General features: G+C 47.4%; 1 protein-coding gene across 5 annotated transcripts in view; it reads left to right on the forward strand.

Moving 5' to 3' along the window:
* Positions 1-23,296, forward strand: part of TVP23A (trans-golgi network vesicle protein 23 homolog A) — a 94,947-nt gene that overhangs the window by 17,202 nt on the left and 54,449 nt on the right. For all 5 annotated transcript variants that reach the window (XR_014969507.1, XR_014969509.1, XR_014969508.1 and 2 more), the window contains exons 5-6: positions 1,525-1,653; positions 5,815-5,943. Coding sequence is in view for 2 of the 5 variants with exons in the window: in XM_085628300.1 (XP_085484426.1) it covers positions 1,525-1,653; positions 5,815-5,943 (258 nt within the window). In the remaining 3 variants the exon portion in view is untranslated. The remainder of the gene's footprint in view (positions 1-1,524; positions 1,654-5,814; positions 5,944-23,296) is intronic.

Here is a 23,296-nt window from a genome sequence, read left to right on the forward strand (position 1 = left end):
GAGGAAGAAACGGTGTTAAAGAAAGGATGGGAAGTGGGAGAGGATGGCACGAGGAAGAGAGAAAATGTGAGCATACTCTATATCTTTTGTCACAGTCATTGCGGCAATGAGTAGGAGTCAGAGAAGTGGGTAGGAACTCATTACTGATTTTCTTGAGATTTGTAGTTAGAATTGAGGTAATGACTGAGGAGTACGGGCCCTGCACTGTCTCATACTTATTTATACATGAACCTTACAATGCCTTTTGTGTCACAACTCAGCACTGAAATAAAGAACAGTTGCTTATGTACTGTAAAACTACGGCATGATGGTGGGCAGGGAGGCATTGAGGAGGCAGAGGGCAGCAGCGGACAAGAAAGAGCAGCCAAACTGGCCTCTGCCTGTGTTTTTCAGTCGAACTAAAATACTTTCCACCTGTAAAGCACTTGCAAACCACTGCTGCACTGCATTTGTCAAGATGTGCTGAGCTCCGAATCAGGTCCACATTTAAACATGTATCATAAATTGTACAGAAATGTACACCTTCTAACCCAACCTGTTTTTTTTTTTGTCCGCTATAGGTACAGATAGCAAGACTTTAGGCTGTTTCATCTGCCTTAAGACATACATCTATGCAAAAAGCTTAGTCTTTTATCTGTCTCTTGCTTCTGTGATGTCCTTTTATTTGTTTCTCACCTTCAAATCTTTTTTTGTTCAAGCAATGACTTTTGCGACTTAACTGTGACGTTACATGTTGAGCATTAACGGTTGTCATTTGCTTGGCTGCTAAATTATTTCAGTTTGGGTTCTTAAGCATCTTGTTTCCATTTGCAGCTAAAGTCCTGGATGAGAGGCTTTTCAGAGTTATCCTATAAGAGTCTAAATGTAGCTGTTAAAGACTGGCTAATTGTGTCAGTCTGTGTGCTCTTCATTAGAAGTGATTTAATAGGTGAACCAGAAAAAAGGACTCCATTATTGTCCACTGTATGACTATAAAATTCTCATACCCAAGTGCATCAAAGGACAGTGAATAAATAAGGTACTTGAGAAGACAAAGCCAGCTGTCTTTCGAAACTTTCACTCTGCGGTGGAGGCCCAACTTAGTGACACATTTTTTTAAACTGATATTTCAGGGCCTCTGATGTCGAATCCATCCTCCTTTTCACGGCTTTCTGACAGCCATCTAGTGGAAAAACGTGTTATGAATGTAATTTGCAACTTAATTATTGCAGCTTAAATCAAAATACAAAATTGACAATACGGTTTTGACTTTATCCTCATTACAAAATAGTAATATCTTGTGGTATTGTTTCAAATAGCCTCCCCAAAGTTTTGTGCCCCATACAAGATATTGTGTCAATATTTAGATGTGTAACATTTTCACAGACTAGCTACTTGCAAGTGTATGTGTGAATCTTTCTTCATTAGCACAACTGTAATTGGTGACAATTTTAACAGATAAGCAGGTACTTTAGTTCCTGTGATTCCTGTATATCCGATTTTATGACTGTACTGTGTATTAAGTACAACACATTTGCTTTCCAGGCATCCTCGACTGTTTCATCTTCGACGGAGACTGAAGCTCGCATCTTTTGGTTGTCTCTGATCATTTGTCCGATGATCTGGACGGTCTTTCTATTCAGTACCCTCTTCTCTTTAAAACTAAAGTGGCTGGTAAGGCATCAAGTGAAAGAAAAGATTGAGTTTAATAACCAGTCTAATTTTTTTATTTATTTAAATATCATTCAAAATTAACTGTTGGCCCTGATATTTGACTATTATTGTATGTGTAGTTTAAGCTTTTAGTCTAATTTTATGGAATATTATCTCAAAGGGTGAAAGTAAATAAACCACTCATTCCCTTCCCTTCTCTTTTTTTCATATGGCATATTCAGGACATTATCCTTGTTTAACATAAATACAACAAGCATTTGCAATGCAATAGGTCTCGCATTTATAAGAGTTTGAGCTATTGGCATTGTAAAATTACAATGCGTTTTATTTATGTTTTGGTTTTAAAACAAATAAAAGGCATTGCCATTTACAATGTCAGTAGCATAAACTCGCATAAAAGCAGTGTGCGGCGTGCAGCAGTGTGCGGCGTGCAGCAGTGTGCGGCGTGCAGCAGTGTGCGGCGTGCAGCAGTGTTTCGTGTAGCAGTGTGATTCGTTGCAAGCGGGTGCTTCGGCTCTCTCTGTAAAGTCCACCATACACAGGCATCTACGGGCCAAGAGGCAGTGGCAGTGCTTAGATTCGTACTATAACGGGGGCGCCAAAGTGGCACTGAATGCTCAAAGTGCCCGGCTACTAATATGGCTCTCCCATCCCCTCTCCCTAGCGCCTGCAGAATTTTGCTGCCCTGTACCAGCACGCAGCGTTGCCTTCCAGTGCAAAAAACTTTGCTTAGACAACTTCTAAAACTTTTCCAACTTTGCATGTGTGCTGTACAGTGGAGCACACATGCAAAGTGAGAATGGAAAGAAGAAATGAAAACATTTCTGTTTAACACGTTTTTCCAAAGGAGTAATATTTGTACACACATCTTTGTCTCACATTTTTGGTAAATAGTGTTTTGCCTAAAAAAGGATGGGTGAGTGCATAGGCACGCCCATATAATGCCCACTTGATGCTATCTTGGTCCCTTTTCCAGAAAGTAAATAATAAAAAAAAAACAATCTGTGCTGGTTGCCTCACTTTTATGATACAAACCCAGCGCAAAATGGAGGTAAATCACCCCCTAAGCCATTCTGACAGGCTGGAGTCAAGAAATGAAAACATGCAAAACACTGGTGTACCCTAAGATGGGGTCGGATCAAAAGACCACTTCATAATAGTACTGGCTCTAGAAATCATTTGGGAGACTCGATTTCAAACATACAGCGTTTCAAATCTTCTTTGAAATAACTGCAATGAAAAGTGTTTTCTCCCTCTCAGTGGGATGGACAGTCTATCGAGGCGGCGCGAGACAGACTGTAGATCCAGGCGAAGCAGGAAGCCAGGACAGAGACAAGCAGGGAGAGCAGAATTAACGTAACCCAGGACGCCCTTCGTATGTGACACAGCACACAGGAAGGAAGACGCGCACGTTTGTTCTGCTCATAAAATGGATCATGAGCTCAACCGGGAAAAAACCTACTTTATGAAAAATGTATCAGTGCGAAAATGAGAGGACTCGGGGAGCCTACAAATGCTGCTGGAGACTAACAATGTCTACTGTAGGGCAACAGTTAAATGCAGATTAACGTAGGTTCTGGGCCGCATTACAGTACAGATGCGGCGCAGGCCACAGTGTGCAGGGTCTGTATTGCGCTCAGAGTGGCTCAGGCGCAGTGTGCGTTGCGCCCAGTATATGTGACAGTACAGATGCGGCGCAGGCCAGAGTGTGCAGGGTCTGTATTGCGCTCAGAGTGGCTCAGGCGCAGTGTGCGTTGCGCCCAGTATAGGTGACAGTACAGATGCGGCGCAGGCCACTGTGACTCAAGTAAGTGTTGCGCTTAATGAAGTATAGATTGGCTGCGTAAATATTGTCAGTAGTGTGCATTAGGCTCTGTGTCCCTACTGCCAGTTTTAAACTATGAAGTGCGTCCTTTGTGAGCACGGGTCGTGCAGGAGTAACAGCCACTTTCCGTGCAGTAGTGTTCCTGTTCTCGGAAGTAATGACAGCAGATGTAAACAATAGTGCATACATCATGCAGCAGCTGTGTGTGATTTGGGGCTTATCGTGTTCAGTTTGAACGCTGCACACCGCCCATAGTTAGGATGCAGGGACGGCTGCGGAAGAGCAGTAGGTGTGAGTAAGATAAAGAGGTCCGAGGTCGAGGCACATGTCAACAGCGCCCCCTAGCAGGTGTCCGAAGGTCGCAGGCCTGGCATTCTGGCAGCACCACCCTGCAATCTGCTACTTGCAAACTGCCGTTCCTGGTGTCAATGGAGACCGGCTGAACACCTCACACGAGGCACGGTACAGCGCGGAAGCAACGATGGAAGTAGACCCGGGGTGGAGGGGGGACTATGGCCAGGATAAAAGGTCGTGCTCCACTGTGTGGACCCGCGTGCCTTCATCCAAAGCGCTGGGGCTCAATGTCCGTGTTGATCCAGTCAAGATGGAGCCACACACGAACACACAGAAAAACGCCACAGAGTCTCGCAGGACATGAAATTGTTGGTTAATACTTTTGATGTGTTATTAATACGTGCAGAATCGGAACCAACATGGATTCCATCGTGTCCCCGACAAACCTTCTTGGAAAACAAGCGCGCACTGAAGCTGACGAAGAGGGAGTGGGAGGGGGGAGTGGGGGCGGGCACGCAGGCTGCCAAATGGTGCGCTGAAAGTGATCGCGATCGCGATCACATCACGGCGAAAGTGAAAGCAAACGAGGGGTTTCAGGCCTCCAAATGGTGCGCGCGCCCGGACGGCTCACATGCACTGTACTTGGAGGCCTGAAAAGCCACTGTTTGCACTTCCAAAACTCGCTTACTATAAGTCTCGCCAGAGCAGCGCTAAAGCGCTGTCTCAGGCGAGACCTAAAAAGCCACAAGTACATACAGAACTGATAACAGAAATAATTTATCTCAACAGACAAATCAGCGGTGTTTCTGTCAAACTATTATGGTGTCTTGCCGAGCAATAGTTGTTTGAAGAAAAGGCTGGTGTATCCGTGGGAAAAGACAAATTGTATAATGGGTATTCGGTATACCACGTATGAACCTGAAATTCAGCCATTCTTTTTTTGTAGTACGTTAAAAAAAAAAAAAAAGTGTCCTGCCCTTAAATGTTTTTTTATTTATTTTAACATACTGTGTAAGGTATAACAAGAACTCCAGCTGAGTTGGATATGAGCAGTTGGTACCGAAGTGCAGAGAAATTCCCGGGCATCTGCAAACTCTAACGCGGACAACACTTTGGGAGTGGAAAAATTAAGAAAAAGGCAACAGATGTGGGAGGTCAAACAATAAGTAATAACTTGGATCTTAAGAACTACCACCTTCTGTGAAACATATCTTGATATTATTCACTAACGAATAAAAGGTGAAGTACAGGAAAGACGTGTTCATACGACCACCAATTGATTCATTATTAAGGGAAATGGAAAGAGACAAATTCATTAAATACCTAAAAGAAAAGAGAACCAGAAAGAGACTATCTACTATGTGCCTTATTCGTGCTGAGACTGGAAAACAGAAGCCACAAGGCAGCTGCTGTTGGCTTTCAAACTGTGAATGAACATTTGTCTCTTCACACACTGAATTTGTCTAGTGTGGTTTGGAGAAAGTGCAATCCTAAACCAACCTTGTCCCTTGAAAGAAGGGAAAACATGCGTTGGATGCCTGATTCTGGTGAAATTAGATCCATTCCATAATGAACAACATTTAAGATTCCGATGTGCTGGGTCAAAAATTTACTAAATTTTACATTTATTACAAAAAAAGAATGCTTACCGGTATGCATTAGGACACATTCTTGACAGAAGGTTTATTTATGAATGCAGTATTCATTTTGGAGCCTAAGATGGCAATCCGACATAATAATACTTAAGATATGTAGCAGCTAAATGTTATGAATGCACAGCAGCCCACTATCAACACGAGTAGACGTACAGCATGCATATATTGATGAAGCTTGCACCATACAATTCTTGAATAGTGACGGTACCAATCTAATCTTGATGAACTTTATTGCTGCAATTGTATTGTTTGCCAAGAGGCTTGATATGGACTTTCTGCTAAGAGTATTTTTTCTTTAACATCCAATTCAAGTGTTGCTTCTAATGTGGGCTCGGGGAAGTGATTTCTAAGTGCATCTTTTTACCTCATTTCTTGTATTTTATCTAGGCCCTTGTTATAGCCGGAATTTCTCTTCAAACTGCCAACCTATATGGATACATCCACTGTAAAGTAGGAGGGCAAAAACATATAGGCAAAATGGCATCCAGGTTTTTGTCACAGCAGCTGTTTCAGAGGGTAAGTGTTTGCAAAATGGATATAGATGTCAACTGTTCCCAAATGTTAAGTAGAGCTACTATAAATGTATTTTCTCAAAATGTTGTAGTCGGAATACCGATTTGATTTAGTAGAGATACTTGAAAAAGTACTATAAAATGGTATTTGTTTGCTGCATGATGCCACAAAACCTGAAACGTCTCAAGACAGTGTTAGTGCGAGCCTGTGTTCTATTTCCTTCCATTCAATGATGCCAAGGTTACAGTTATAACTAATCATAGTGGTATACTGATGTTGCCTACAGTTGAACTGAAAGTGTCAATATAGAAGTAAGTATTTAAACAGGATTGGGGAGAGAAAGGAATTTGGAGTGGGAAGACAAATGGAACTTTATATATTTTATACTTACTTTGATGTGGGGGGGAACGGCAGGAAATTAGATTGGACATTTGGGGGCGGGGGAAGGGGGTAAAAGGAATAAGAATTTACCTCAGCAACTCTTGCATTAATGACCATTCAGACCACATTTTCTTTTTACTAGTAAAATGTCCATCACCAGAATTGAGAGGATCGAAAATACTTAACAAAAATATCTCCGGACCCAGAGAGAATGAATGGTCTTTCTATACACCAAGGTCCTGCTCTCCCTAAGCCCCCTTTTAATGATTTGATTCTGGTTCCTTGTATTGGGCCACATGTTACATTCATCATACTGATGGATACTTCTAACCACAGACTCCTCCCGTTGTGACTTTTCCCCAGGCATCAGACGGGATCCAGAAACTTTAAGGCAGTTCTCCTGCACACCAGTAGGTGGCGTTGTGTGATTCTACACCGATGTTGTACCATTCCAGTCCAATTAGTTCCTTTTCTTTTGCGCCTTCAGACCCAGATCCAGGCTTGTCTTTGGTCTTCAAGACCACAAAGTTCGGCAGAATTTACCAGTGTGCAAGACAGTTACCTTTTAAGGTGACATGGTTCAAACTGTGTAGGGACTGTGACAAACAGATGTTTCTTTGGTATCACGGATTGGAGCACACTAGGTCCTGTGATGCTGCACCCAGTGGAACCTGAAGGCCATAATAAACAGTGAGGGCAAACTTTAATGCACCAGGCACAATAAGACTCAATTTCACAAGTCACATTTGAAAGAAAGGTCCAATTCCCACTCCAGAAGTCTTTCTTGTGGCATATCTTTGTCGTGGTGGAAGTCTTCCAGTAAGTCCAAGAAAAAACATAAGTCTATGCGGCACTCCAGAGTGTGTGTGAGGGTGTCAGCATGTCTCTTGGTCTCGCTCCGGATCTCCTTCTGAGATGATTCAGAGTCTAATACTAGTACATACTGAATTTCTCGGCCTGTCTGTGACGTCACAGCAAGTAGAGGCATTTAGAGAGGCCATGTTGTGCACTTTTCAGCACCCTGTAGCACGTCTTTATCCACCAAGTAGCAGCAGCAGCCTCCAGTAGGACTTTTGCCAGCAGATCCATTCTCTGCTCTACCTGTGCCCCTTTAACTTCTTTCGGGTTGAGCCCCAGCTTTGGTGCTGACTTCAGTTCTGGCACAATCTGCACTGTTCCATTTCGTATCGATGTAGATGCTGTAGAATTTACGGCCCATTGTGCTATCTGACTCTGTGACAAACCCACCACAACCAAGGCTGCACCCGGACCTGACTGGAAAATAGGCAATCCCTCCCATTCTGAAATTTTACCCTTACCAGGCAGTAGGGCCCGAACTTTACACAATCTTTTTGGCAGTGACTCAGATAATTCTGAAGAAGGGGCTGGTTATATCCCATAATATGATGAGGATAACTGGTATGAATAATTCCAAAATGCCAGTGGTCTGGATACTTCTCCAGATACTGTCTTTGTGTCACCCCAGGTCCTGCTACTGAGGAAAGCGCCTTCTTCACAGTCAATATACTAGGGGCACCAGATGTTTTAGACCTACAGCTACCTACCAAACAGGTGAACACTGATGTTTTGACTGACTTACTTCAACCTGGCCAGGCCCCTATTAAAGCTCAATTGCTGTTTAATGACTGCCATACAGACACCCCTCATGGGCACTGGGGCGAAACCATTTCCAGGCCTATCTGTTCACAAGCAGGTTGCTCTTCGCCATCGATCTGCACCAGATGAGCTGGACTTTGTCACACAATATCTGACGTCAGAGAGTTTAGTGGTACAGGTGTCCATTTGCAAAGTAAAACCCATTTCCTTCCCACCACTTCACCTCATGAGTTGAAATGGAGAGAGACTTTTGTCAAGCGGATTTTCTCCCTCCACGAGCCTTGCTCTGTGGTCAGTAAATCCCATCGGTTTTCTTTACCTTTACTCCCATGTTCTTTGAGACATGGTGGCACAAGTTTTACTGGCTGTTCCAAACGATCTTAAGCGTCCCTAACCCAAACTATCCAGGATGATCGTGTTCTAGGTAAATTCATAATAGGTTTCGACTTTGGCACAGCTGACTGCTTGGACCATGCAGGGGGCACGAGAATGGCACTTCGATGTCACGCTTGGAAGAGAACTATGGACTTCTCTGGGGATGTCCAAGCATTGGAGGCCAAAATGCAAGTAATCCCACCCCTTCCTTCTTTCGTTCTTCCTTAAAAGCAATTGGTATGGGGTACCTCGGGGCTCCTCCTCGAGTCCAACATTATTTTATGTCTACCTCAGGACATTTACCCTCCTGTTAAGATCCCATAGCATAAAGTTTAACTACCCAGATGACACTCAACTGATTCTCACAATGGATCATACGTTCTAATCTATGGCCTCATTCCACAGCTGCATTAATGACATCTCTTTGTGCAAACTCCCTGAAATTTTAAGCCAACAAAATTAACGATATAGGCTGTTTTTACAGGAAAGCCTATGCACATACTGCCAACGGATTTCTGGCCTCCTGAGGGTAGCTCTGTTTTGGTTGTGGCTTTTGTTTAGAATTTTGGATTGTATATGCACAGTGATATCTTACTTACAAGTTACTTCAACTGACTCTCCTTTAGTTGCTTTCATTAATGTGGATATCTGGTTAAAATCTTACATCGGCTACGCTCTCTAATGGGGCAGAGTGTCACCTTGATTAGACTTGACAATAGTAATGCACTGTTTTTGGGGGCTGCTATGTAACTTATTAAACCTCTTAACCATATTCAGTCAGCCGCAGAAATGTTAGCTTGCTCTCCTTCAAGCAGTTCTTCTACCACATCTGCTCTGGACTCTTCATTTTCTTCCCACGCCAAAGCAAATCCAATTTTAATCTCTGTATGGTTCACAGATCTTTCCACCAAGTCAGACCAGACATACTTCAGGACAACTGCAAAATTACTTCCCTCAAACAGTGCTGAGCTCCGCTAAAGCCAACCTCTTGAAGGTTCCCAAGTTTTACAAAGTTCGAGCAGGCGGCTGAAGTTTCTCATTTCAAGAGTCTCAACGGGGATATAGCTTGCCTCCCACTCTTCGAGACATTCTGTAACTCTAAGCTTTCAGGAAAGCTCTCAAAACGTGTCTCTACACTACTTAGTCCCCCTGCATTTTTTCCTTACTCTTTTTTTCCAGTCAGGATAGTCTGCCTCGAGATGCAGTTTTGGGTAACAGTTTGCCCTCTATATAATAATATCCCTGATGGACACGCTGTTTGACAGCTCTCACCCCTTTGACAGCTCTCACCTCTTTGACAAAAAAAAAAATCAGACTCTCCCCTGGAAAGGCTTTAATAGTAGAGCTCAGAAAAAACAAGGACCTCCTGAACAATGGATAGTTCAATTCCTAGGACAGGGACTTGAATAGTAATGACAAACTCCTAGGCAATATCAATAAAGTAAACAAATTACACAATATCTACGACAATAAGCAGACCAAGGAAGACGGAAAAACTATGTTCAAATTTTAATAATTTCTTCTCATATTATTTAAACAAATTATATTTATACAAAACATCTAAAAAATGAAACAATATTAACACATTACATTTAATCTATGTATAAATAAAAAGTGGTAATATCTTTATTAACTCGACGTGCGTTTCGGCGTATACAACGCCTTCTTCAGGAAAGCCACACAATTGTCTAAAAAAGAAAAAACATACTCAGATTTCATCAGTGGTTGTCCATATCTTGTTATGTATTCTCATGAATAACATCTATTTAAACAATACATACTTTTTTTTTTTTTTTTTAATGATCATAAAAAGCACAATATGTATCAATAGCAACAATCTATATACATAATCTGACGGTCTTCCTAGGTATCACACATTACGATTTTATATTTATTTACGGTGCTATATCTGAGTGCTCAAAAATGAAGTTTAATGAAAGAGGTCTATTAAATAGTAAAGGCCTGTAACATTATATAATCCAGTAACAATAAGATAGAAAATAAGTAGCCAATCACTCACAGATCCCGTTTCAAGGTGATGAGTTCCTAGTGATTAAAACTTGCAACTCCATAGTTGGTGGATGTCTTTAATTCTAATAAATGGCTGAAAAGAAAGTATGTATCACCATTATTATAGACCTGTATGATAGGGTCTAATCCGTTATGAACATGGTAGCTGCTGTTTGTATAAGCTATTTATATGATTTCATTTTGGAAAAGAAATCTAACGAGATTTATGCTCGTAAGATATGCAATTAAAACTAATAAATCAACGTTAATAATTCAATAAGATCACAAAGAAATAAGAACTGTACTCTATTCAGTAACAGTGCTAATGCCAACCTCTTGAAGGTTCCCAAGTTTTACAAAGTTCGAGCAGGCAGCTGAAATTTCTCATTTCAAGAGTCTCAATGGGGATATAGCTTGCCTCCCACTCTTCAAGACCTTCTGTAACTCTAAGCTTTCAGGAAAGCTCTCAAAACGTGTCTCTACACTACTTAGTCCCCCTGCATTTTTTCCTTACTCTTTTTTCCAGTCAGGATAGTCTGCCTCGAGATGCATTTTTGGGCAACAGTTTGCCCTCTATATAATAATATACCTGATGGACACGCTGTTTGACAGCTCTCACCTCTTTGACAAAAAAAAAATCAGACTCTCCCCTGGAAATTTTTTAAGAGTAGAGCTACAGCACATTCATTTGGTCTTTCTGCTTCTACCAGACAATTTCTCCATCTCCGTGGCCATGGTTGGGGTTTTTAGTTTTGCCAGTGCCACACCCCTCTACCAGACCAACAGAATTTTAATCCCTTTCTTGACCGAGGCTGCAGTTCTCAGATACATAGCCCAGGACAGCAGAGACAACATGCAGCTTATTTTCACACCCCTCCATCTGCAGCTGCAAAAGTGCTTTGGTGTGTCTTTGTCGGCAGCATGATTCGATATTTCCTCGAGGGGTGACAGGCGATTACTTCAGATAAGTGGGTCCTTTCAATTGTCCATTGGGGCTATGCCCTCCCATTTCTTTTGAGCCCTCTGTAACTTCATCACTATCAGGCAGGCTGACTGGGTACCATTTATCATTGTGCAGCGTGAAATACAGGCCCTTTTGGATTAAGGGGCCCGAGAGAGTTCCAGCCTCAGGAATAGAAATTGGGTGCTATTCCTGCTACCTCCTTTTTTCGAAGGGCAGAAGCCTTCATTCTGATGAAGATCTTCACCCTCGCAATGCATTTCTGCGGAAGGACAATTTCATGTTGTCCACACTTGCCCAGGTCCTATCTGGCCTAGATCCCAGAGACTGAAAGGTGATGTTGAATCGTCAGGATGCTTATTTCCAGATGTCGTATCTCAGGCCCACAGATACCACCTGTGGGGTCACAGTCTGCCAGAAGCATTTTCAGTTCCCAGTACTCCCTTTTGCCCTTACCTGTGCCCCTCGGGTGTTCATGAAAGTGAAGGCGGTGGTCACAACATACTTTTGGAGGTCAGGGGTACCAATCTTTCCCCTACCATGTTGACTGGCGGTTGAAGGTGGGCTCGCCTCAAGCTGTCGTCAACCACCTCCATCCAACAGTGAAGCTAACCTTGTTGGAGTTTACTGTAAACATGCCAAAGCCACACCTGACTCTTTCAGACGCTCCAGTTTATTGGCACCATTCTGGCTATCGTATGGCTGCATTTCCCCCTACCCCACCACCACTAGAGTGGAGAGCCATGAACATTCAATTTCCCATCCAGATATTTCAGCCTCAGTCCTGGATATCATGGTGGATGATTCTGAGACCACCAGACTTGTTCTCCTCCTGCATCCTGCTGGCCAAACATACCAGGTTGCAGACGCAGGCTTTGCAGTAGGACCTCAAGTTCCAGTAGACACCTTATGAGGGGTGTTAGACCTGTCAGCCCTTTGGGTGGTCCCTCCTCATCATTATTTCTTTTGTCCCACTTCTGCCTCAAACCCTATTATAATTTTTCCTTTTTGGGAACCACCAGACTTTTTAGTGTTGATGCAGGGTCAGGTAGCCATTTTCCCTACCCCTGGAACTTCTGTCTGAGGGTCTGAGACACAAAATGGTGGCCACCCATTGTCACCTGTGACATCACCAGAACCTCCTGGAACATTCTAGAACCCTGTGACAGTGGGAGGCAGTTTAGAAGGTTGGGAGGCCATCTCAGAGTGGCAGTTGGCAACTGACTGGAGAAGAGAGGACAGAGATAGAAGGAGGTCGGAGTAAGGCAGCAGAGGTGGAAACCAGTGCTTGGAGTGGGGTCCAGAAACCCACCCTTGATGCTAGTCTCTACTGACCAAGCCCAGCCTAAAGCCCTGTGTGGGACCAAGACCAGAAGAACCATCTTAAGGATCTGAACATTTGGAACAGGCCTTAAAGAAGAAGAACAGCAAGCTCCTGACCTGTTCAGTGGTGTCCTCCTGACGTCGAGAAGCGTGGAGACCTGGGGCCTGAGGTAGAGAAGCGGCGCTGACAGAAAGCAGACGTCGTACCCGGAGCAGTCAGAGGTCGAGTGAGGGCGCCGACGGAGGTCGTGGAGAGTCACCGGAGGTCGAGTCGGGAGTCAGCCGAGGTCGAGTGAGGGCGCCGACGGAGGTCATGGAGAGGCGCCAGAGGTCGAGTCGGGAGTCACCTGAGGTCGAGGTGAGGCGTCGACGGGGGAGTGAAGTCCGCCCACCGGAGTCGCCGGAAACTGAGGTGAAGCGCGTCGGAGGTCGGGAGTGGAGATCGCACTCCGGAGACACCCGGAAGCGGGGAGACCGTGACCCTGCAACGCCGGAAGGCGACATCGAGTCGAGACCGCCCAGCGACATCGAGTCGAGACCGCCCAGCGACATCGAGTCGAGACCGCCCAGCGACATCGAGTCGAGACCGCCCAGCGACATCGAACCGGAGCCGCCTCACGCCGTCGACACGGTGCCGAGCGGAGCGATCATCGTGAAAAGGGCAGTAAGTGGTAGAGGGGGCATCTGAGGCCCCGTGGAGCCCTAAAGACCATTCTAGGGGCTAGTGGGGTGTTAGAACCAGCCTGGGAGTGTCAGGGGTGAACTGAGACTGGTGCAGTGACATCTGTGAAGGGCTGTGTAGTTTGGAGGGCCAGATTTTTAGATTACCCTTGTTCTGCCTTAGCTTCAGTCCCACCCTTGACCAATCTAGGTGGGACACCCCCATGCCATCCAAATGACCACAAGCTGTGTATGGGCAAAGTGACCTCAAGAAAGTGATCTGATCTGTAATTGTCATTGATTGCTTTACCTTATTTATTGAAGGTGCTTTATTTATTGTCTTCCACTAATTTATTCTTGCACTGTATTTATTGTCTGACTGTATTTATTTGCCATCCGTATTTATTGTATCTCTATTTATTCTTTGCTTATTTATGACCTGAACCTATTTATTGAAATCCCGAAGTAGTATTATTTATTTGACCTGCTCTTTTGAAGAAAAATCCTATTGTTTTGTATTTATGATGTGAAGCCTGCAACTAAGAGATAATAAGATAAAGACATATATATTTTCATCTGGTCTTCCATCATTTTTACGGTGTAGTGTCGTTTTTGGAACGGATGAACGCATGGTTATTGTGAGGGTGTGACGTATGCTTAACACGGTGCCTGACCCCCAACCGCTCGAGCCAAGCTACCACTGTGCTGGGAACCTGGTGACTGCTAACCCGGTTTCCCGATTTCCAACATAAAATTGGTGTTCAGTGGTGGGATAGAGCTGTGCTTGCGTCTACTCGACAATAACTTTGGGTAGTCCATAGGCATACACCGGGAGTTTTCTCCAAGCGGACTTCCTAATTTTGAGTTTTGTTTTTTCCAAATTTACTTCTGGTGGTGGGAGGAGGTATTACAAAAGGTACCCCCCTGCATAGCTTCTGCAAGCAACTGTCTTCTATCCTGAGTGGGCAAAATGGAGTTTGTGCTGGAGGATGTGGAAACTTACACTGTGGCCCAACTCAGAGAGTTTTGTCAGCGAGAGGGGGTGTTTTGTCCCCAAGGTGCAAAGAAGGGTGAGCTCCAGACCAGCTTGAGGGCTTGGGGGGAGGCACGACGAGAAAGTAAGGGTGAGAAGGAGGACAGGGATGGAGAGCCTGTCAGCGAGGGGGCTGGTTTGTACCAACCTGAGGTGGGGAACCTAGTAGCGGGGCCCAGAACACTTTCAAGGAAGGGCAGCAGTGTCTCTAGTGGCGGCTTATCAGAAGCAGACTTAACTGACCGGAGGGAGAAAAGACGGCTCACATGGGAGTTGGCGAAGCTGGAGAAAGAAAAGGAGGAACGGAGGATGGCTCACGAGTTGAGGCTCCGGGAGATAGATCTCCAGATCCTACGGGTCGGGGCACACACTGTTCCTAATGGTGGCAGCAAAGAGAGAGAAATCACCAGGGAACCCAAACCCTATCTGCCAAAAGACATAGTAGCCAGCTATAGTGCGGGAGATGATATCGCCAAGTGGCTAGCGGCCTATGAGGTCTCTTTAAGAGCCCTTGGGGTTCCAGAGAAGTATTGGGGAGGGGGATTGTATAAATACATGCCTCCAGCTGGCAGGGATACATTATTGGCCCTAGAGCAGGATGAGCAGACCCACTACCCCACCATGAAAGTGGCGCTCGTGAGGAAGTTTGGACTAACACCCGAGAAGTACAGACAGAAGTTCCGGGGTAGTCACAAACTGGGCACACAGAATTGGGTGGATTTCCTGGACTATGCAAAGAAGGCATTAGAGGGTTGGATACAGGGCAGCGAGGTGAGGGACTACGAGGGGTTGTTTGATTTGATGTTGAAGGAACACCTGCTCGAAAAATGTTTCCCTGACCTGCGTCAACACCTGGTGGATAGCAAGCTGACCAATCCCCGGAAGCTTGCTGAGGAGGCGGACATTTGGGCTAGTACCCGGGTGTCCACAAGGGGGACTGGAGGGGACTCTCAAAAGACCGGACAGGGCGCCCCCCAGAAGAAAGAGGGAGGGGAAAAGAAAACTGAGTTCTCTAAAGGCCCCCAAAATAGTTTCCAAGGGAAGGGAACGGGATTCACCCCTAGGGCTAACCCACCCAGAAACCCTAATCCTGGCCAGAGTCAGCAGCCAAGGGTTGTCCATTGCTTCGAGTGCGGTGGTGTCGGACACTATAAGGGAGATGTGAAGTGCCCGAAAAGATCACCCCCTCCCATCGGAGGAAAGGCCCCCGGAGTAGCTAGTGTAGTGCTCGGGGAGGAGATGCCTTTAGATAAGGGAAGGGAGTGGGCGGGTGTCACTTTAGTGTCCCTGGGAGAACGGGAGATGGTTCCTAAGATCCAGGTGCCCGCAAATACCACAAAGTATGGGCAGTGGGTCACCATCAACGGCCAAAGAGGGGAAGCTCTGAGAGACACAGGAGCCAGTATGACTATGGTACGTAGCCAACTGGTGTCTCCAGAGCAGGTGATTCCCCATGTACTCCACCCTGCCGCGATGGCTGACGGCAGAATGGGCCACTATCCGATGGCCGAGGTTCCATTTGAATGGGAAGGGGTTGCAGGGTCGCTTCGAGTTGCCGTAAGCCCTGCCGTGCCAGTCGATTGTCTGCTGGGGAATGACATGGAGCATAATGCTTGGAAGGAGGTGGAATACCGGACTCATACTGAGATGCTGGGTACACCTGACTGGGCCTGTGTCAGCACAGGGTCTGCGACTACCCGGAGGGGGAGTTCGTTCAGGCGGGAGCCTGGAACAAAGGCACCGCCGGTTGCCAACCAAGGGAAGAACCGAGGGCAGGAGGAGCCTGCCTCGGCATCCGCGCCCCGTGTGACGGATAGGCCACCGGAGGTGGTGGACCAGGAGTCCGCGGAGGGGAATGTTACCGAACTGGAGAACCTACCCATCCCGGCCGAGTGGCACGTGGAGGGAGGGCCGACCAGGGAGGAATTCTGCAAGGGCCAGAAGGAGTGTCCTACCCTTGAGGGACTGAGACGACAGGCCGAAGCCCAGGCAGCAGGGAACGTTGAGGGGAACTACCACATTTACTGGGAGGATGGCCTCCTCTACAGTGAACCCAAGGCACCCATGCACGGATCGTCACGGACCTTGGTTGTCCCTCAACGTTATCGAGCCTTTCTCCTGGAATTGGCTCATGAGATCCCCTTGGCAGGACACCTGGGGCAAGACAAGACCTTTGCCCGGCTTGTCCCACACTTTTATTGGCCTCAAATGAAAGTGTCATCCGACACCTACTGCCGGACGTGCGTGTCTTGTCAAGCCAGTGGGAAAACAGGGGTGAAGCTGAAAGCTCCCCTTGAACCACTTCCTGTCGTTAGCACCCCCTTTGAAAGGGTGGGCATCGACATTGTGGGTCCGTTAGATCCGCCTACTACAGCTGGTCACAGGTTTATCCTGGTTCTGGTGGATCATGCCACACGGTACCCAGAGGCTATACCTCTGAGGACCATTACTGCACCTGTTGTGGCTAGGGCCCTGATGGGAATCTTTACCCGAGTGGGTTTTCCCAAGGAAGTTGTGTCTGACAGGGGGACCAACTTCATGTCAGCATACATGCGGGCCATGTGGAAGGAGTGTGGAGTGACGTACCGGTTCACCACTCCTTACCACCCCCAGACCAATGGTCTGGTGAAGAGGTTCAATAAAACCTTGAAAGGCATGATCAGAAGTCTGCCTGAAAGCCTGCGGAGGAAATGGGACGTCCTCCTACCCTGTCTATTGTTTTCTTACAGGGAAGTGCCACAGAAGGGAGTGGGCTTCAGCCCCTTCGAGCTTTTGTATGGGCACCCTGTGCGTGGACCTCTCAGCCTGGTGAGAGACGGATGGGAAAGAACTCCCAGAAAGCTTCCCCAGGACGTGGTGAGCTACATGCTGGCCTTCCGGAGCCAAATGGCTAAGTTGTGGAAGCAAGCTTCCGACAACTTGGAAGCCAGCCAAGCAGTGATGAAGGCGTGGTATGACAACAATGCTCACCCGGTGGAATTGGAGCCTGGCCAGAAGGTGTGGGTGATCGAACCAGGAGAGCTTAGCGCCCTCCAGGATCGCTGGTCAGGACCCTTTGAGGTGTTGGAGAAGAAGGGTAAGGCTACCTACTTGGTGGATCTGAAGACCCCTCGCCAGCCCCTACGGGTGCTGCATGCCAACCGCCTCCAACCCCACCATGAGAGGCCCGAAGTCATCTTGCTGATGGTGACTGACGGAGCAGAGGACGTGGAAAGCGAGCCTCTCCCCGACCTATTTGCGTCTCAAGAGAAGGATGGGTTGGTGGAGGGAGTGATTCTCTCCCCGTCCCTAACTCCTGAACAGCAGGAGGACTGCCGCCAGGTCCTGGGGCAGTACTCTTCGTTGTTCTCCCTTGTTCCGGGTAGGACTCACCTGTGCGTCCATGATGTGGACACAGGAAACAGCCCACCTGTGAAGTCAAAGATCTACCGGATGACAGACAAGGTGAAGACCAGCATTCACAGTGAAGTCACTAAGATGCTGGAGCTAGGAGTGATTGAACCTTCCAGCAGCCCCTGGTCCAGTCCGGTGGTATTAGTACCAAAAGCTGTACCACCGGGTGCCCAACCGGAACTGAGGTTCTGTGTGGACTACCGGGGACTGAACTCAGTAACCAAGACTGATGCTCATCCGATTCCGAGGGCGGATGAATTAATTGACCGGATGGGAGCTGCCCAATATCTGAGTACCTTTGACCTTACTTCCGGGTACTGGCAGATCTCTCTGACTGATGGAGCTAAGGAAAGGTCAGCCTTCTCCACGCCCAAGGGCCACTACCAGTTCTGCGTGATGCCCTTTGGGCTCAAGAACGCACCTGCCACGTTTCAGCATCTGGTGAACCAGATCCTCACTGGAATGGAGAGTTTCTCTGCTGCTTATCTGGACGAAATTGCCGTCTTCAGTAACAGCTGGGAGGATCACTTGCGTCACCTGCAAACTGTTCTCCAGGCCCTGAAGCAAGCTGGTTTAACGATCAAGGCCAGTAAATGCCAGATCGGGCAGGGGTCGGTAGTGTACCTTGGACACTTGGTGGGTAGGGGAGCGGTGCAACCCCTCCAGGCGAAAATCGAGGCTATCATGGCCTGGGAACCCCCCAAGACTCAGACTGAGGTCCGAGCTTTTCTGGGCCTCACCGGATATTACCGCCGCTTCGTGAAGGGGTATGGTACCATTGTGGCCCCCCCTCACGGAGCTTACGTCCAAGAAGCAACCTCGACGGGTAGTCTGGACGGAGGCTTGTCAGCAGGCCTTTGTGAAATTGAAGCAAGCCATGTGCGAGGCCCCGGTCTTAAGGGCCCCAGACTTTTCCAAGGAGTTCATTGTCCAGACGGATGCATCGGAACATGGCATTGGGGCAGTGTTATCGCAACTCAATGAAGAGGGTCTGGATCAACCCGTGGTCTTCCTATCCCGGAGACTACTTCCCAGGGAACAGAAGTGGAGTGCAATAGAGCGTGAAGCCTTTGCAGTGGTATGGGCTCTGAAGAAGTTGCGGCCATACCTGTTTGGCTCGCACTTCCTAGTTCAGACCGACCACAGACCCCTTCGGTGGCTGATGCAGATGAAGGGGGAGAATCCCAAGTTGCTAAGGTGGTCTATCTCCCTACAGGGAATGGACTTTCAGGTGGAACATCGGCCTGGAGTGGACCACGCCAATGCAGACGGTCTCTCAAGGTATTTCCGCCTTAGTGATGAGAACTCCCAAGGGGTTGGGTAGCTCTCCCCACTTTCAGCTGGGGGGGACGCGTGTTAGACCTGTCAGCCCTTTGGGTGGTCCCTCCTCATCATTATTTCTTTTGTCCCACTTCTGCCTCAAACCCTATTATAATTTTTCCTTTTTGGGAACCACCAGACTTTTTAGTGTTGATGCAGGGTCAGGGAGCCATTTTCCCTACCCCTGGAACTTCTGTCTGAGGGCCTGAGACACAAAATGGTGGCCACCCATTGTCACCTGTGACATCACCAGAACCTCCTGGAACATTCTAGAACCCTGTGACAGTGGGAGGCAGTTTAGAATGTTGGGAGGCCATCTCAGAGTGGCAGTTGGCAACTGACTGGAGAAGAGAGAGGACAGAGATAGAAGGAGGTCGGAGTAAGGCAGCAGAGGTGGAAACCAGTGCTTGGAGTGGGGTCCAGAAACCCACCCTTGATGCTAGTCTCTACTGACCAAGCCCAGCCTAAAGCCCTGTGTGGGACCAAGACCAGAAGAACCATCTTAAGGATCTGAACATTTGGAACAGGCCTTAAAGAAGAACAGCAAGCTCCTGACCTGTTCAGTGGTGTCCTCCTGAAGTCCTGACGTCGAGAAGCCTGGAGACCTGGGGCCTGAGGTAGAGAAGCGGCGCTGACAGATAGCAGACGTCGTACCCGGAGCCGTCAGAGGTCGAGTGAGGGCGCCGACGGAGGTCGTGGAGAGTCACCGGAGGTCGAGTCGGGAGTCACCCGAGGTCGAGTGAGGGCGCCGACGGAGGTCGTGGAGAGGCGCCGGAGGTCGAGTCGGGAGTCACCTGAGGTCGAGGTGAGGCGTCGACGGGGGAGTGAATTCCGCCCACCGGAGTCGCCGGAAACTGAGGTGAAGCGTGTCGGAGGTCGGGAGTGGAGATCTCACTCCGGAGACACCCGGAAGCGGGGAGACCGTTACCCTGCAACGCCGGAAGGCGACATCGAGTCGAGACCGCCCAGCGACATCGAGTCGAGGCCGCCCAGCGACATCGAACCGGAGCCGCCTCACGGCGTCGACACGGCGCCGAGCGGAGCCGATCATCGTGAAAAGGGCAGAAAGTGGTAGAGGGGGCATCTGAGGCACCGTGGAGCCCTAAAGACCATTCTAGGGGCTAGTGGGGTGTTAGAACCAGCCTGGGAGTGTCAGGGGTGAACTGAGACTGGTGCAGTGACATCTGTGAAGGGCTGTGTAGTTTGGAGGGCCAGATTTTTAGATTACCCTTGTTCTGCCTTAGCTTCAGTCCCAGCCTTGACCAATCTAGGTGGGACACCCCCATGCCATCCAAATGACCACAAGCTGTGTATGGGCAAAGTGACCTCAAGAAAGTGATCTGATCTGTAATTGTCATTGATTGCTTTACCTTATTTATCGAAGGTGCTTTATTTATTGTCTTCCACTAATTTATTCTTGCACTGTATTTATTGTCTGACTGTATGTATTTGCAATCCGTATTTATTGTATCTCTATTTATTCCTTGCTTATTTATGACCTGAACCTATTTATTGAAATCCCGAAGTAGTATTATTTATTTGACCTGCTCTTTTGAAGAAAAATCCTATTGTTTTGTATTTATGATGTGAAGCCTGCAACTAAGAGAAAATAAGATAAAGACATATATATTTTCATCTGGTCTTCCATCATTTTTACGGTGTAGTGTCGTTTTTGAAACGGATGAACGCATGGTTATTGTGAGGGTGTGACGTACGCTTAACACGGTGCCTGACCCCCAACCGCTCGAGCCAAGCTACCACTGTGCTGGGAACCTGGTGACTGCTAACCCGGTTGCCCGATTTCCAACAAGGGGAATCTGTCAGATTGCATCCAGGTTGCAGAGGAGACTGCAAGAAACCTACAGTGGCATCTACTGGACCTCACTTGGGTCAGTGGCACCCCCCCGTTCTTACCTCACCTAGAGCTGGCAGTGATCATGGATGCATCACTATTGGGTTAGGGAGGCTATCTGGAGAGTTGAAGATCAGAGTCCTCTGATATCCGTCAGAGACTGAACTCTGCCTCAAAATGTTGTAATTGAGAGCTATTTGCTTTCCGTGGAAGCCTTCCTGTCCACTGGGTCACGTGTCAGGAGGTTTTGCTCTTCCGGAAGTGGATGGACTGCCAAGGAATTTCTCTGGTGGTATACCACCTGGCGGAATCACTATAGACCAGGGTGGACTAACTCGGCCCGGCGCTTAGTAGATTATAAATGACCTAGAGTTGGCACACAGCGTTTTCCTGCAGTGATGAGAACTAATTACCACAGTTGAGAATGCGCATTTCGAAGAGTTTTGCGTATTGGAGTTTCCAAGGCAGCACTCTCTCAGATGCCTTCAAAGTAGAGCGGAGTGATGTGAGTGGCACTGGATTGGGCCAGGAGAGTCTGGTAACCAGATCTGGGCACGAGCGAGCATCTGTACCCCCGATCAAGCTGCCGCTTCGGGAGGATATTCTGTTGCAACATCATGGCTGGGGTTTGCACGCTGGACTGCACCATTGGAGATTAAGCTGTGGCAGTTGACCTCCTTTAACCTTCCTCCTGAGGTTGCTGATACCATTTTGGCAGTGAGGCATCCCTCCACTAAATTGTTGTACGCCAGTCATTGGGATAAATTTGTGCAGCTCCCAACACTTTGACCAACTACATGTCAAGTTGCCCAAAGTTTTGATGTTTGTTTTGTCCTTGGCCCAGCAAGGACATACCTTTGGCCCCTTTAAGGGCGATTTCTAGGGACTTTTGGCTTTTTAGCAGTTGCCTAATCAGCTTTCTTTATTTGTCACCTGATTACATTTCTGAGAGTTTTTCAAAACTTGTTTCCACCTAAACCCTTTGTGATACCACAGTGGGACTCCAACTTAGTTCTCACTTTTTTTTTGTGCCCCCCTCTTGAGCTACTGCACAGATGTCCATTGAAAATTTTAACGCTGAAGATGGTCTTGGTCATCACCATAACATCGCTAGATAAGTGAGCAAGCTGCGGGATCTTTCTATCGACACACCTCATACAATGTTCTTTCCGGATAAGTTAGTGTTGCGTCCCTGAGCTCAATGTTCCCTCTAATTTTTTTGTTTGGCGAGCGGCAATGCAATGTGTTGTTGCACACTATTCTGAGTTGTGTGCGAACTTACCATGAGCTATTATGCCAGCGAGCCTGCTACCTCTTGGGTGATCAGGTGAAAAAACAGTTTACATTTCTTTACGCAAACTAAATGGTAAATTATATTTTTTAATGTTAATTTTCAAACTGTACTGTATAAAGGCAAATAGGGAGTGGTGATATTTCAGAGAGGGTGTGGTGCAGCTCATGCAATAATCCAATCTTGCCAGTCCAACAGAAGATTCAAGGAGGAGCTTTGGTCAATTTTAGCACGCTCCATTCCTAATTCACTACAGCTTGTCCCCAGACCAGGCTTTTGTCTGCCGACACCCGCAGAGTGCAGGTTCGGCATCTCATGCTCTCCTCTGAATAACCCTCTACACAGTCTACCAACCGAGTACTGTGGGCAGCACCTCCAGGTTCCAAACTCAACCCGAGATGTTATGCTTAATATGCAAAACAATTTTTGATTATTTATTTATATATATATATATACATATATATATACATACACAGACCCCCCCCCCCCCCCCCCCCACGTGATTCTGGGCAAATCACATAGGGGCCGATTACAGTGACGACGGCGGTCCCACTGTCATTGGAACCATGTAATCCGCCCGCCATATTACCATAGCAGGAGGATTGTCGGTGGTCAGAAAGACTGACCGCCACATATTCGACGGGCTCCTTGACCGTGCCGGTGCATTGACGGGTTATCCAATCCCTACAATAGTGGCGGTGCCGGACGGGCACCACCGTAGGGATTATGATGTCCCTTTCCGTCCGCCTTATCATGGCGGGTAACCCGCAATGAAAAGGCGGACGTAAAGGGACTTTGGGGGCCCATAGCAGGCCCCTTTCCCCCTTATCCTAAGCTGTGGGTTGATGGGAGCACCTATGGTACCCCCTACATATCCCCTGCCCCATGTGGCAGGTACCGCAGTAATGCAAAAGATAGGCATTGTGACCAACACGGTGGCGGTCGCATTGTAATGCCTCAGTCGGGACAGCTGACCGCCTGTATGGCGGTCCTGTTTAAGATAGGGTGGCGGGCGGACGAAAGTCTGCCCACCATCCTAATCGGCCCCGTAATCTCCGCATGCCTATTAACAATGAATGGTGACCTTGTGTAATGTAAGTGGTGCACAGGTAAATCGCTCCAATACCTTCGTGTTTCTTC

This window comes from Triturus cristatus, chromosome 10 (assembly GCF_964204655.1).
Source record: "Triturus cristatus chromosome 10, aTriCri1.1, whole genome shotgun sequence".
Classification (NCBI taxonomy): domain Eukaryota; kingdom Metazoa; phylum Chordata; class Amphibia; order Caudata; family Salamandridae; genus Triturus; species Triturus cristatus.